The 15,299-nt window shown below is 44.8% G+C and overlaps 1 protein-coding gene across 5 annotated transcripts in view; it reads left to right on the top strand.

Annotated features, from left to right (window-relative positions):
• Positions 1–15,299, top strand: part of LOC144731020 (RILP-like protein 1) — a 40,891-nt gene that overhangs the window by 8,097 nt on the left and 17,495 nt on the right. For 4 of the 5 annotated variants that reach the window (XM_078611985.1, XM_078611986.1, XM_078611987.1 and 1 more), the window contains 3 exons: positions 538–694; positions 3,978–4,096; positions 13,243–13,488. In XM_078611985.1, the coding sequence (XP_078468111.1) occupies positions 538–694; positions 3,978–4,096; positions 13,243–13,488 (522 nt within the window). Of the gene's footprint in view, positions 1–537; positions 695–3,977; positions 4,097–6,831; positions 10,641–13,242; positions 13,489–15,299 lie in introns of those variants that run through there. The other variant, XM_078611988.1, reaches the window with a different exon arrangement.

The raw sequence follows: 15,299 nt of genomic DNA, 5'->3' as shown, positions 1-15,299 counted from the left end.
TCATAAATAATAATTTACAGCCATATGATAATTTACTGCCAGATGAAGACCTCTCCGCGTCACGTCGATTATTGGGGTTGTTTCGCCAAACATCAACAACGTGGCTAATGTTGGTTGTTGAGGTGGGGGTCCCTGGACTGGCTCTAATTGGCCACCAATTAGCACGGTTGGCTCCATACGGTGCGAAAGAAGTTCAACATACACACATTAAACCATGTAAACCATGTTGGTATATTGTTTCTGTTTTCTCATGGGTTGTGAATGTAAAACTATGCTCACAGTAATGGGGGGTCCTTGTGGCTTTAGGTGGTACTTCCTACAAAATAACTTTGGAGCCTTTATAGAAGTTACAGTTTGGCAGCCCCCAATGACAAATATTTTTTAATTATATAAAAAAAATATCGACAATTTGTTTACCGTATTTGGAAATGTCGGACAATATTAATGTCAGCTGGTCTTGAAGACCACTCTGCTGCTTGTGAAGTGAAACTGCATTGCTCTGCGTCTTTGCCGACTCTTGGCCTCTCTTGTTGACAGGAGCTGGAGTTGGTGGAGACGTACTGGAGGGAAAGGGAAGAGGAGATGATGGGTTGCATGACGGAGCTGCAGGAGGAGAACCGCAAACTGGACAGCGCGTTACGTCGACGGGACACCGACAGTGCCGACACCGAGGTGGAGGAGACGCAGGCGGAAGGTGGGCAGGACCAGGATCAGGCCACTCACTCCTATTCACACGAGTGTAAATTAGCCACGTAGCGATTTCATGGCCACGATTTGATAGATTCTTTGTCTTGTTTTCTGTATCGTTTCTTCTTCTTTGTTTAGTTTGTATGGTTTTATTTGCTTCATTGTCCTAAACGAACCATTAACATATCATACTCTTTGGTTTTTTCGGTAAAGTCAAATAGGTAAAAAATCTAATCAAATAAATGAAAACAACTAAATTAAATCACGACGTTTCGGGCGCAACACAAGCGTCCTTCTTCAGGTGGGGACAACGTAGCGAAAGCACAACCACTTGATTTGATTTTTTACCGACGTGACTTTACCGACAAAACCAAAGAGTATGAATCCTTGCAGTCACGAAAGCTTCAAATCTAGAATTAAAATATCGTTTGCATAATTTCGGTTCGTTAGAAATTGAGAATTTTCACACACCTGATTCAACGCATGGATCTTGACCGTAAGAAGCAATTTTATTCGAGACACCTCTACACACCTAGTAGACAATAATAAAGGCTGCAAAAACTTGTTCCACCACATCGTCCGATTTAATAGAGCGAAAGGACAATGTGGTGGTTCGAGTGTGCACCAATCACCACTGAGCCAACAAACTCTTTCCTGCAGCAGATCGGTGATGTCTTCACTGAGTTACGGAATCTTTTGTCAGCTGTAGAGTATACATTAAACACTGCCATGCGCAAGAACAGGTCTTTGCGTGCTGGTGCCAAAGCCTGGCTAGAAAGGGTAAAGTAAATAGTGTATTTTTTATTACATTTAATTCACACTCACACAACTGCAATTGGTGCACTGCTAAGGTTTATTTAAATAGTCCTTGCCATTGGGAAAATGTGACATTGGGCTGTGAATGTCATATGGTCCTCATTTGTTTTTTCATCGCCTCCTGGCCAAAGGTCACAGTTTATTGTCAAATAATTTGAACTTCAGATTTATATTGGGCCCAGACAAAGCTGGTAAAAAAAAATCGTCACAACCGAATAATAATAATATTTTATTCCAGAGAAGAATGCAGAATTACTGGCAGATGGGCATTCATTAGGCTAACGCTGATAAATCACAAGGACATTTTTATACAGTCACGTAATATTATTTGCCTGTTTTCCCCTAAAAATATGTCACCTTTAACTCATTATGTTGAGGGAGAGTGGAATTCCACAAGAAAGGAACAGAGGTGGAAATGCCACCGTAGCATTTATCAAGCGAGTCAGTGTCTTCATGTTTAAGGAGCAATGGTTGACACATAGGTTCAATAGTGGTGCTGTGAAACGATATAAATTCCACATTGGAGACCAGTCTTTTCCATAGCGCAGCCGCTGTTGACTTCCCACAAAGTGGTACTCATTTTATCCACATTCTATGGATTATGGGTTGCCCCCAGCCTGAGGTGCTGGGAGCAGCAGCTACTGGAATCTGAGTTTGTATTGAAGCTTTTAAGCAATGGCAGAAATAATGTGCTTTTGTTTACTACATTGAGGCTTTGAGTATAGGAAATACAAAATAGCCCCCACGTGTGTAATAGGCGTGATAGCAGTTACCATTTCTAAATAGCGCAGTGACAGCATTTGCTTGCGGTGTTTCTCCGCAGGTAGAGATGCCATAAAATGTCAAGCTATGCATTCCCTTACATGGCTTGTAAGAGGGACACACCCACGAAGTTACAGTGAAAACTACGTGAGCATGCGTGGTTTTTATTTTAGCCCTGACAAATGGCCAAATGCTGCACCCTTTAACTTGACACATGCTAAACCTCAAATGCTGCAACCCTTTTACATTGACACGTGTCACAGAGCTGAAACTTTGCATTGTGATTGCAGCTTTTGTGGCACAGGATTGTACATTTCGGTTTTCTACATTGTGTAATATGCAATCCCTTAAGGTGTCATAATCATGCAAAGACATACTACTCGCAACATTTTAGAGAAAACAGAATTTGATTTCAAAGCCTCTACATGTATCCAAACAATCCCGATACACTTACTAAAAGTTTTAAACTCAATTTTATTATATAATAAGGAGCCACGGTTTTGGCGATATTCACAATGTTCAATTTCCTGTTGCTTTAAAAGTTTTGAGGGTTTTATATATATTAGAAAAAAATTCAGCAGGGTAGCTATAAATGTATCATCTTGTAAATGTGAGTGTAAATATGGCAGCATTTGCAGTGGCTTGTGGAGCACTTGAAGGCTCCGATACGGTGAGTAGCAGACATTAAACAGCTCGATTGCAAAGACTGAACGTGAAGGACTTGCCTTGGCCGCCTGGCTTTGTAACTTATCCCTGTGGCTATGAGCCCCATGGAAAAGCTATTCAACTCGCCTTACAATGTGCCACGTTACAGACCTTTTGATCCTGAGAAAATATTTAGAACATTAATATGGAATATTTGGCAATAAAAACAACATAACTTTATACGTAGGCTTTCATGACTAATATGATTCGTAATTGGTTTATTTTGGGTTAGGTCATCATGTAGAAATGTGTGTTGTAAAACCCTCCTCCAGCCGACACCGATAATTCACAGAAGTGTCGCGCGAATCAAACTTGCCGATGTATTACTGCTTCAGCAGCACTGCCCGGTGTTGTTGTTGGAGAGTAATTATCTTAACGACATTTAAATGGATGTCGTCGTTAACAGGGGCTCAGGAGCTCGGTTTATACATTTGCCGCTTTTGAATCACGTGACAATTTTATTGATTGGCTTTTTGATGGATGGAGGAGGTTCACACGCACATTTTTACACAACCTAACCCAAAACAAACATCTTGACTTAAAGCTTTCGTGACTGCAGGAATGCATATCCTTTGGGCCTTACGGTAAAGTCACGTAGATAGGTTCAAAGAAAATAACAACCTATCTACGTGACTTTACCGAAAGACCCAAAGAATACCAAAATAAACAAATTACGAAAAATAAATATGACGCTGCATATAAAATATCCAATGTGTGAATACTTAACAATGCTGATCATAAATTGCCGCTGTGGTTTATTGGTATCCTGATTGCTTTATTGGAATGTGCTCTTTTGAAGCGCTCCACTCACATCATCATACATGGCCAATACAGTAATGATGACGCTGCACTGTTATAAAGGTAAAGTAGCAGACAACAGGGTAAAACAAAAACAAAGAACGACTGCTCTGCATGCTGCAAGGATGCCTTTTCTGGCATCTTGCTTTTACAATTGGCCTCGTATCTGAAGGGTCGCCTGTGATGTGTTTCTCACATTACCCTTTCAGGTTTGACTGAGAAGGAGCGGGACGTGATGATCAAACTCAAGGAAGTTGTGGACAAGCAGCGGGATGAGATAAGAGCCAAGGACCGGGATATCAGCCAAAAGAATGAAGACGTGGAGGCGGTAAGTAGCGATGTGAATGCGGGACATGTTTGGGTAGAGGTCTAATCATCATCAGCAATGATCTATATTCAACTGGATCAAGGCCTTCCTCTGCCATCGCCATCTTCTTACGCTCTTCCGATGCCACAATCCATCTACCGCACTCGTGCAGGATCAGATCTCATCGCTTCATCTTGGTGGCGGTTGTTTTCTCTCGCGCTTTCTCTCCTGTTGCTGCCATTCTGCCACCAGTTTTTGTCTATCAACCATCATCCCTTGAGCGATGTGTCCTGCCCAAAACCCACTTCCTTTTCTTACGAGTCAATACGATGTCTTCTGCAATTTTAGTTTCTTCCCTGAACCACTTGTTCCTCTTTTCATCTCGAGCATACTTTTAACATTCGCGTCTCCGTACTTCTTGGCACACCTTTTTTTAGCTTTTTTGTCCAATTTTCTTCGTCAGTATTGATGTTTCTGATCCAAATGTCACAGTGGGTAATATCGGTTGGGGTTCGAAGTGAGGACTGCAGCTCTCAAATGAATAACGTCGCCCCCGTGGTCTCCCCCATTGTGATACGTGGATCAAACAAATCACTCGAGACTCCGGTGTACGGCAGCCAAGAGCAGGTCATGCGAACGCTGTCGCAAGAGGTCACACGTTTGATGGAACGGTCCTTCGCTGACTATGCATGATGAATGAATGAATATTATTTGAAGGCTGTCTTCCTTAGATAAAATGTATAATCAAATTTACGTTTTCAAAAACACTCAATCCTGCTCTAATTTTCCCTCTTTATTTCATAATCTGGTCCTCTTTCCACCTTCAATAATTATCTGCTCGTTTTGCAATTGTGTCCTTCCAACTGGTAATGTCTTACCTGCCTTGCATTTTAAACCACTTTATGTTTCTGCCTATCAATTTATATGCTTTAAAGTGGTAAACTAATTAAGATATATATTGAAATAGGTATTGTATGATTGTTTAGATTTCAATGTGAAATCTATTTGTCAAATTCTGTAATATTTTTCAGACGATATTATTCCCTTAATAAAACAATGTAGTAAGTATAGGGAGGAGTGAACCACGCACAAGTTAAAGAATGTCCATACAAGTGAATATAAAGCAGTTACATTAAATAAAATATTTACACATTGCATATGAGTGAAATGTACTTTTTGTACAAATCATATTTTGCTCGTTTGTACATAGCTAGCATTTTATGTTGCCAAGAAATAAGCACAACTGATGATATCAAATAAGGGGCAATCATACATAGGGTCCTGGCTATAACATCAGTTGGTGAGGTGCATTGTTTCTGCCGCTGGGAATCGGAATGGGAAACTTAAACGGTATGAATGGATCTTCTTGGTTCTTTCGGTAAAGTCACGTAGAATGGAAATAATAAAATAATACAAATAAAACATAAAATAATAGCGAGAATTATTTTATAATGTTTTATTTTTATTCTTTTATTATTTCCATTCTACGTGACTTTACCGAAAGAGCCAAGAAGATGAATCCCTGCAGTCACGAAAGCTTTAGGTATGAATGGAATCTGGGTAAGTGTCTGCAAAGTTTCAGCCAGAGCATTTTCAAACATTGTAAGAATTCTAATGCTTGCTTGGGGTCGTGTAGATTTATTACCATGCAAATATGCCAGTGCAAGCACCGTCTTGACATTTCTTTTGTGCTTGGAGTTAGTTGAATTTTTAAAATGAACTTCATATCCGAAAGTGCACACATGCGTACACACAACTGCATAAGCCTGTGAGCTTGGTTTATTTTCAAAGTCAGATTTTTAAATAATATCGCCATTTTCCATTGTTTACTGTGCCAAACTGCGTTGGAGATTTACCAACACTCACTGCATGTACGGGGATGCAGATCCATCGCAAATTTTCTTTGTACTTGCTCATTTTTTTGTGTCCAGAACAAAAGACTATTGTTACTACTGTGTATATTTTGCTGATGTGCTGCACAGCTCTGCGATATGTTGTTCGGCATCATGTCCGACGTTTCCCTCCACCTGCTGGGCGCTTCGATAGGAAGTCCCTGAGCATCCACAGGGAGGGCGATACTATTTCAGGAAGTTCCTAAAAATGAACTCTCGGTGCTGGGCATGGTGCCGAAAAGCACACGGTACAACCCAAAAAACACGTCACAGTTGTTTCAACACTTTGTTGTTGCTGAAGCACGTATCGCTGCGAGTATACTTTCACAAGTGGTTAATTTTTCAGACCTTTTAGATTGACCAGTTGAGTTGTGATAAGACAGCGGACACAAAATGGAGCACGTCGTCAGTTTTGACACATGTAGAACATTTATACTGGTAGGAACCTCCTGGTTACACCAGCCCACAGGGGATTATTGTGTCCGTCCGTCGTGCAGGGAGGGGCTGGGTGGGGAGGGAGGGGCTGGGTGGGGAGAGGAGGGTGGGGAGGGGCTGGGTGTGGAGGGTGGAACTGGGTGGGGAGGGGAGGGTGGGGAGGGGCTGGATGGGGAGGGTGGGGATGGGGAGGGTGGGGAGGGTGGGGAGGGGCTGGGTGGGGAGGGTGGGGAGGGGCTGGGTGGGGAGGGTGGGGAGGGGCTGGGTGGGGAGGGTGGGGAGAAGCTGGGTGGGGAGGGTGGGGCTGGGTGGGGGGGGGTGGGGAGGGGCTGGTCACCCCATGGTGCCCTTATAAAACTCAACGTTTAACCTACTCACGCTGGCTTGTGCCCGCCCTCACAGTCGGGCATATTTGCGGAATACACCACGCCGCCGTTGACCCTGGCCATTCACCTAGCAACCCAACGTTCCTACCAGCTCCCTCCGCAGGAATGTGTTTGGGCGAGGCAAGGCTGGAAAGTTTCTACTTTGTTTCCACAAAAATCATGTTCAGAACTGGGATTTTTATTTTATGAGCGTGGGCACCCACAGGGGGAGAGAGGCACAATTTCAGCAGCATGGCATCTGGCAGGGCACGCTGTGGCATGCTGTTGCAGTAAGGGCAGATGTGTCGGTTAATTCCCTTTCTGATGCGCTGCTGCTTCTTCGCTTTGTACTTTCAAGCCTGATTCCATTTCCCTTCCTTCCGACGCCGCTGTGCAACGTTTGGATAGTAATCACACTATTCTGGGATTGAGTAAATAGGATGAGCAAAATCATGACCACGGGGAAAGTCGCTGAGGTTATGGGGTAGGTTTGGGGAAATCTTTGATGGTTCATGCCTTTACCATCCAATGCAACCATGGGCGAAAATTAATGGGCTTGACATCGTCAATTCAGTAAAATAGCGAATATTAAAGTTTGTTTCCTTATTTGTATGTGTGTTGAACTTCTTTCGCACCTTACATAGCAAACCGTGCTAATCGGAGGTGCGGGGGTAAGGGCAACAAACTAAACGCAAAAAGCAATTGCAACTCACTCTATTTGGAGTTTCCAAAGGTACAGTGAGTGCACAGCACTGGTTTAGCATTACACGTTTGAGCTAAAGTTAGCCGAGAAAGATCGCTGCATCGGCTACTCATGCTGGCTGGTGGCTCGCTCGCTATGATCTCACCTTCCATCATAATCGCTTGAGTCATAGTCCACACAATTACTGAACACGGAACTGATTTGAGGGAGGCGTGTGGACACGTGCTTAAGAGGCTACATTGTTGGTGTGGATGTGGGGGGGGGGTGCCTGTAGAGAGCTGCCAACCTCATGTCTCTGATCTCCCCAACGAGTTCAACGTAAAATAATTACTGGACAGTAGCAGCGACATCTTCTTGCGAGAGCCAGCGAGGGCAAAGTCGAAACTCTGCTGTTGCAATCTTGAAGTGTGTGTCATAGTTTGAGTGTAGTTGCCGAGTGTAGTTTTGTGGGGAGCGGTGGTGTAGCGGTTAGCGCGCTGCGCTACGAAACCCAGCGACCCGAGTTCGATTCCCGCTCACGGTTAACACCGGTGACGATTATCTGAACCGGTCCTGGGCCTCCCCTAGGTCGACTGAGCCTTAAATGAGTACCTGGTGCGGTGTGTAAAACATCGCCACTAGGGAGACAAAGGCGGCCGAGCGTAGTGATGGCCACCCACCCCCTCGTGTGCCGTGTTGGCCTTCATAGGTGTCACTCGCTAACAGCACTTGCCCCAACAGTCTGTTAAGGCTGTACGGGGGATCTTTGTCTTTGTTTAGTTGCTGATCAATTTAATTCTCGTGACTCTGTTTTTCAAAAATAGGTTATGGCACACTTGCCCGTTGTCATGGAGGATTTGTCTTGATGAAGCAAATGTTGCTCTGGCAGGATGAACTTGGCAAGAAATGTTTCCCCAAAGACGAGGGACATTTGTGACGATTGTGTTTAAAAAAAACCACGTCAAATGGTGGTATGTCATCGTGGCATGTGGATTGTCGATGTGAATGCAATCGTTGCGTTCGGTGTCGTGCAAGCAGAGTTCTGGCCACAAAAGCCTCGCTTACCGACAAGACGAAACTTGCTCGGTGTGCTGGGGCCTTTATTGTTATGACTGCACTCTCATTCCGGGGATGCTCTCGCGAGTGATATCACTTAGACCACCGTTGTAAGGTACAACATCCTGGGCATTTCTTAAGTCAATCGGGATGCTGCCGAGTTGAACGCCCGAGAGATGACTTCACTGAAGACGAGACGTTGAATACAACACGTCATCTTCCGTTCCACGTTATGCGCGAGCACGGTATGTCGTAGTAGTGTGCAAAAGCCGCAATTCAAAACGCAGCAGCGAGCCCCCAGCTCCCTTCGTGGCCGAGGACTTACGACACGCTTGAGTGACTTGGACCGCATTCAACTCCAGATGAGGTCATTACATTCAAAGTGGTGTATAACATGAACTTTAGCCGCTGTTTTGGCAGAATAAAAGAACAAACACGTTTCTGTAATCCTTCTTATATAGACCTCCAGATCACATGGCTCAATGGTGTAAGTGTGCTGAATGGGTTTCTGGTTTTAATACCATCTTATGACACGTGCCTCGCTAAAGCATCCGAATTTATATGTCAAATATTGGCCATGCCAATTGGTCACTGAAAGAGCTCAAGTTACCAGCAACATTTATGATTAAACATTTGAGAGAGAACTGAAAGTCGAGTGGATAGCTGGAATTATTCACTGGGTGCCTCTTCGTTACCGCTCGATGAAAATGTGATGTTTAAATAGAAGTTGAAATGAACCCGTGAACAAGCTGAAGTTTTTCCGTCACGCTCCCCGAGTCGAGCCACGCATGCACAAGTGTGCTGCATGTGCACTTGGTCAGTGGCTAGCGGCGGTGTGGGAACGTACTGTAATGCCGCATGTGCACAGGCTGTGACGAGCTATTTCCCACAGCGGACCGTTTCCATTCTGCCTCTCTGTGGGGGGGGCGCACTAAAGGATGCATCTTGTATTTCAATTCATATATTTTTTTCTTCCGTGTTCAATTCAATGACTAATACAATCAACATTTGAAAAAGGAAAAAAACTTTGCTTTCACACACCTGCAATGTCACGGTCCGTTTTTTGTTCTTTGTTAACGCTGTTGGTGGGGGGGGGGCAGGATGGCCCACGATGTTAATGTACAATCGTTTTCATAAAACGGTGAAGTACAAAGGTGGTCAGGTGTCACGTTGCTGTTTGCGGAACGTCGTGCAGTCACTTATTTTTTTGTATCACTCCGGGGAGGGTTAAAAAAAGGTATCCAACAGATGCTCAGCCGGCAAGGTTTGCTGAACGGGATTGTGTTGTCGTTGTTAAGCGGTCATCGGGAAGATAGAGTAACTGTTAAGAGAGAAAAGAGGATGAAGGCAACGTTTTGTATGTACTTATGTGCGTTGAACTTATTTCGCACCATACGTAGCCAACCGTGCTAATCGGAGGTGCACATTCGCAGGATTAAGGGCATTATATAATTAAAATATTATCCAGTTCACGTTGAAATTATAGCTATACCTCTGAATTGTGCGGTGTTGGTTTGCTTTTCACAAGTGGCGCTTTGTACGTGTTTATTGCAGCTTGTAGGTAGCTACTGTACTTCAGTCTTTCATGTGCGTTTGTAAGATTCACACAGTGAATACAGAGGCATAAAGCCAAGCAGGTAAAACACTTATTTAAGTTACTTAAAGGGGTACGCACGAGTATAACAACTCACTAAAACAACAGAACATACAAATAGATAAAACGATTAAAAAAACTCGATTTGTGACATCGCAAGCGGGCAGTCCAGACAGCGATAGAGCAAATGACAACATTCGGCGGGGAGCAGGAGGTGAGGGAGGAGGTGAGGGAGGAGATGAGGAAGGAGGTGAGGCAGGAGGTGAGGAAGGAGGAGATGGAGGAGGAGGAGGTAGAGCTGCCGACCCTGCTCGACACCGATCCCACGGATCTGGATGTGGACGACGTGTACACCATCGCGGCCATGGTGGGCAGGGATTTCGAGCAGATGGTGGCGCGCGGCGGCTCGGGCCAAGTGGCCCAGTTAATGCCCAAAGTGGTGCGCGTGCTCGAGATCTTGGAGGTGCTGGTCGCGAACAGCCAGGCCCGCGGTGATGGCCCGGCGTCCGCCGAAGGGGGCGAGTCGTCGGATGACGAGCAGGTGGGTGCCGCGACCGCCGTGCCCGCTGGGCGTCCAGGGGTCTCGGCATTTGTGGCGAGGTGTGACGGTGCTGGGATGATTACCGAGGAGCGTAGGCGCGTGGAAGTGTCGTGGCATGGTGCTACAAAGAATCACGCCAGGGGGTGTTTATGTGTGTGTAGGTCGAACTAAGACCTCAAGTGGGTAACGGGGCGGTAGTGTAGCGTTTAGCGCGCTCTGCTATGAACCTGGCGACCCGGGTTCGAGTCCCGCTCACGGCCAACACCGGTGACGATTATGTTTATCTAGAACCGGTCCTGGGCCTCCCCGAGGTCGACTTCGCCTCAAATGAGTACCTGGTGCGGTGTGTAAACATCGCCACCGGGGAGACAAAGGCGGCCGGGCATGGTGTTGGCCACCCGCCCCCTCGTGTGCCGTGCCGGCCTTAATGGGTGCTTGCTAACAGCACTTGCCCCAACAGTCTGTTACAGGCTATAAGGGGGATCTTTGTCTTTGTATATGTGTGAACATTTGAATGAGGCATGGGCAATTGATGTGACGCTTATGCTTTAGGTTGGAGACGCGGTATTAAACGTTTTTGGTACTTGTGGTGTTAATATAAATTTGACATTGCCTGCAGACAAAATTTGTGTAATTTTAGTTTGTCATTACAGTAATTTATAGCTAGCATGGTTTTAGTCGACAGAGCATACTTTACTTTCATAGCCTCTTGCATCATTTGCCATTTATTGGTTTTGTTGTGTATTTAACTTAAATGTAATTTGTTTTAAGAAAATTAAGATATTTAAAATGACTTATCCGTTTTCACTTGGTGAGGTAATTTTATAGCACTGCCTTTAGGCATTCAAACCGTCTTGATTCTCACACTACGTTAAGTATGGTGAAAATAATATTTGAAATAATATTATCGCACATTTAGTTTATGCACTATGTATTGCGAAAATATTTCCCCATTGGAATGCCTCGTGTGTGGGGTGAAACATCTCATTTGCATCGGAATCCTGAGCAATCGACAGAGGAAGCCGCGGCAGATGGAATTTAAACAGCAATTAAAACACGTTAAAAGGCGCGTAACAAAAACACACAGTCAACACATTACTGCAATGCCAGAAACACTGAAATTAGCCGCAGATTCTCACCGATGTTCACAATTGCATGACGGTGGGTTTAATGTTTTGTGAATGTCATCGGGTAGAGTTTTCCATGCATGTGCAACTCCGTAGATGTGATTCAACACTGGTGAGACCACCTGCAGTAGCACACGCAAAACAACGATGATCGGCGGTGGCCTTCTGAAACACGGCCGTTGTCCAAACATGTTATAGCCGACTAAATAGATGTATTTTGTCATAAGGCTGTTGCTTAGCACTCCATTGTGTTGTTGGGTTGTTTTGCCGGTCCTTTTTAGCATAATGTCCGGCCTTTCGCTCAATGTGCTCGGAGCTTGTTAGGGTAACGGCGGACGTCATGCCGAACTTCACGGTGCAATTCTAGATTTGAAGCTTTCGTGACTGCAAGGATTCATATTCTTAGGTTTTTTCGGTAAAGTCACGTAGGTAAAAAATTGAAATTAATAAAAGTAAAATAAAAAAAAATAATCACTTGATACAGCTATCGTGCTGTGACTGTTCCACCTGAAGATGGAAGCTTGTGTTGCCTCCGAAACGTCGTGATTTTTATTTTAATTTTACTTTTATTAATTTTAATTTTTTACCTACGTGACTTTACCGAAAAAACCTAAGAATATCACGGTGCAAGTACAATTCGAAAAAGACATTAGCTTAAAACATGACTGCAAAAGCCTATGCAAGTGGTAAAGGGTTTCGTTAATGTTAGCTACAATTTTTTGAGGGGGCTTTATTTTGGTGTTTGTACACCACTTATTTCAAGTATTGTAGTTAAGATTGCCTTGTGGCCACACCGCTCCATTGTAAGAGATGGTCTCGGGTGGCGTAGGGGTCAGAGTCCTCTACGGGCAACGTTGAGACCCGGGTTGGAGTCCTGGGCAGTCACCGATGATTATACTGTTATACTGGGTTCTCGTGTGTAGTAGTGAGTTCATGCTGTCAGCCCCATCACCAGAGACTGAACATATACTCTCAGTCACATTAAAGTTTGTGTTTCACTTTGGCTACATTCCAGCTGTTAAAATGCAATATATTGGTTGCACTGCCATGCAATGGACATTTTTCAGCAGCAGGGTATGTGGGAGCTACCCCCCCCCCAGTGTATGCATTAAAAGGCTATTAAAGGTATTACACAATGAGTTCCGTGACTTCACATTCACGCACCATTCTCTAATACATGGATGCACTGCTCATTGTGAGAGTTGTGAATGGAGACTTCACCTCATGACGTGACGCCGCTCGCACAATTGTAATATTTCCGGGGAAAATATTTGTTTTAAAGTGCCATTGTCACACCGACGATGAAGAATACTGATGGAATCGAAAGCCAAGTAATGGAACGTGTCCAAGAGGTCATCCACCAAGGAGACGGAGCGATAAAATCACCTCGTGCTTGAGGCTTTCGTCCAGCGGTGGATTGACCCACGGCTGGTGACGGTGCGATCGTTACACGCGTGTGTCCGTGCCCTCCGTAGCTGCAACAGCAGCTCTCGCGGCTGATCAAGATCAACAACGAGCTGCGGCACAAGCTGGCCGTGATGGAGGCGCAGGGGAAGTCGCTCATCGAGCAGAAGGTGGAGCTGGAGGCCGATCTGCAGTCGCGCGAGCAGGAGATTGGACGCCTGCGCGAGACGGCGGCGAGCGTCGCAAGCGCCTTCCTGGAGCAGAGCGAGTGCCAGGAGGGCGCGGTGGCGCACCACCCCGGCATGGGCGAGGACAAGGTACAGCAAGCCCTCCGGAGGCTCGCTTGCTTTATTTGTGTATTTACTGCAATTCCTGGGCTAGTGTTTGATAAAACAGCAGCTCGGTTGAAAAGTATGCTTACAATGTGGATTTTTGTTGTTGTTGTTGTTTGTTGTTGTTACCTGTTTCTCCACAACTCTGACTGTCACCTGATGATTGTAATTACGGGCGAAGCGTCGTAGTCGAATGCTAAATGTTGTGGGTTTACTCTCCAACACACCGGTGTGCTGAACTAGTAACGAATTGGCCTGTTTTGTTTACGTGATAAAACTTACCGATCAGCTGTGTCGGGTGGTGGCGGATTTAACGACGCATTTCTATTGACGCGATCTAACCCAACAACGCCCCTATCATGGACCTGAACACGCTGCCCGTATTTTTCGCCGCCAAATACCTCCACATCCCAGCTTTGGCAAAGACAAGGTACAGCAGCCCTCGAGAGGTTCGCTTGCTCATTTGTGTTGGTGCTCTTACAATTCCTGGACCCAGTGTTTGATAAACAGCGGCTCAGTAGAAAATTGTGATTACAATGTTGATTTTGGTTGTTTCCTGAACACGTGACCCGTATTTTGCATTTGTCGTCAAATATCGCCACACCCCAGCTTTTGGCAAAGCCAGGGTACAACCGGCTCTCTCATTCCCCGTGGGTCGTCGTGCATCCAAATGCTGGTTGCTCTTACATCACTTGGCCAGTGTTTAATAAACAGAGACTCGGTAGAATTCTTTCTCCGAGCATGTGGAATGTTTTCTGTGACCTAAACATGTACCCGTAGTTTGGATTTTGTCGCCAAATATTGCGATCAGGTTTTTGCATTTCAGGGTGAGGCATCGGGCAAAAGTGACCTCTGAACTTTCTACACTCAGGGCCCGGATTAAGGTTCTTGTAGGCATAACAAAAGGCCCAGTCCCATTTACACGCACCTTTACTTCAGCCTCACCTTAACAACTCTTTTCAACCAGTCTACACAACAAAGGCTCATTCCTAACAGCGTGCTTCAGCCGCACCGAACCTCACAATATTAATATCCAGGGCCTACCTTGGCTCCTCCCACCCTCAACCAGTATATATACAAGGACTGTTTTCTTGGAATTTCTCTTACTTGATACAGCTATCGTGCTGTGACGGTTCCACCTGAAGACGGAAGCTTGTGTTGCCTCCGAAATGTCGTGATTTTTATTTTATTTTTATTTTACTTTTATTAATTTTAATTTTTTACCTACGTGACTTTACCGAAAAAACCTAAGAATATGAATCCTTGCAGTCACGAAAGCTTCAAATCTATAAGTTCTTGTAGGCCTTAGTGATAACTTTTTCCAGTTGGCACTTCCCACGGTGCTCTCCTTGGGATTATGCGAAAAACACAATTTGAAGATGTTATTTCTAATTTAGCAATGAAAAAATCTCGACAAGTTTATCTCCGGCATTAATTTTTCTCACCTTATGAAGAAAAACGATTGAGATTGACACGACTCTGCCTCTTTGTATGTACACTGTGCCAATCCTTGCTACATATAAATATATTTATTCGTGAAAGATATCTTGGTAAAAAATGTCATCATACAAAAAAAACATGGTGAAGAAATTCCGTAGGCCCTTTAGTTTTCGTAGGCCCCTCGGCCCTGTGCCCACTGCCTATTGGATAATACGGCCCTGTCTACACCAAGACAATTGAACATGCCTCGTAACTGCTCATGATGTCTCTTCTATAGCGCCTTTTATCAGCAAAGAGGGTGATGATCCTTCACGCCGTGCGCAAACGTACGCATTGCCTCGGAGCATTATGGGTGA

This window comes from Lampetra planeri, chromosome 37 (genome assembly GCF_965212315.1).
Source record: "Lampetra planeri chromosome 37, kcLamPlan1.2.h2, whole genome shotgun sequence".
NCBI lineage: Eukaryota > Metazoa > Chordata > Hyperoartia > Petromyzontiformes > Petromyzontidae > Lampetra > Lampetra planeri.
Note: the sequence above shows the minus strand (reverse complement) of the source record. Positions and strands in the feature narration are given on the sequence as shown.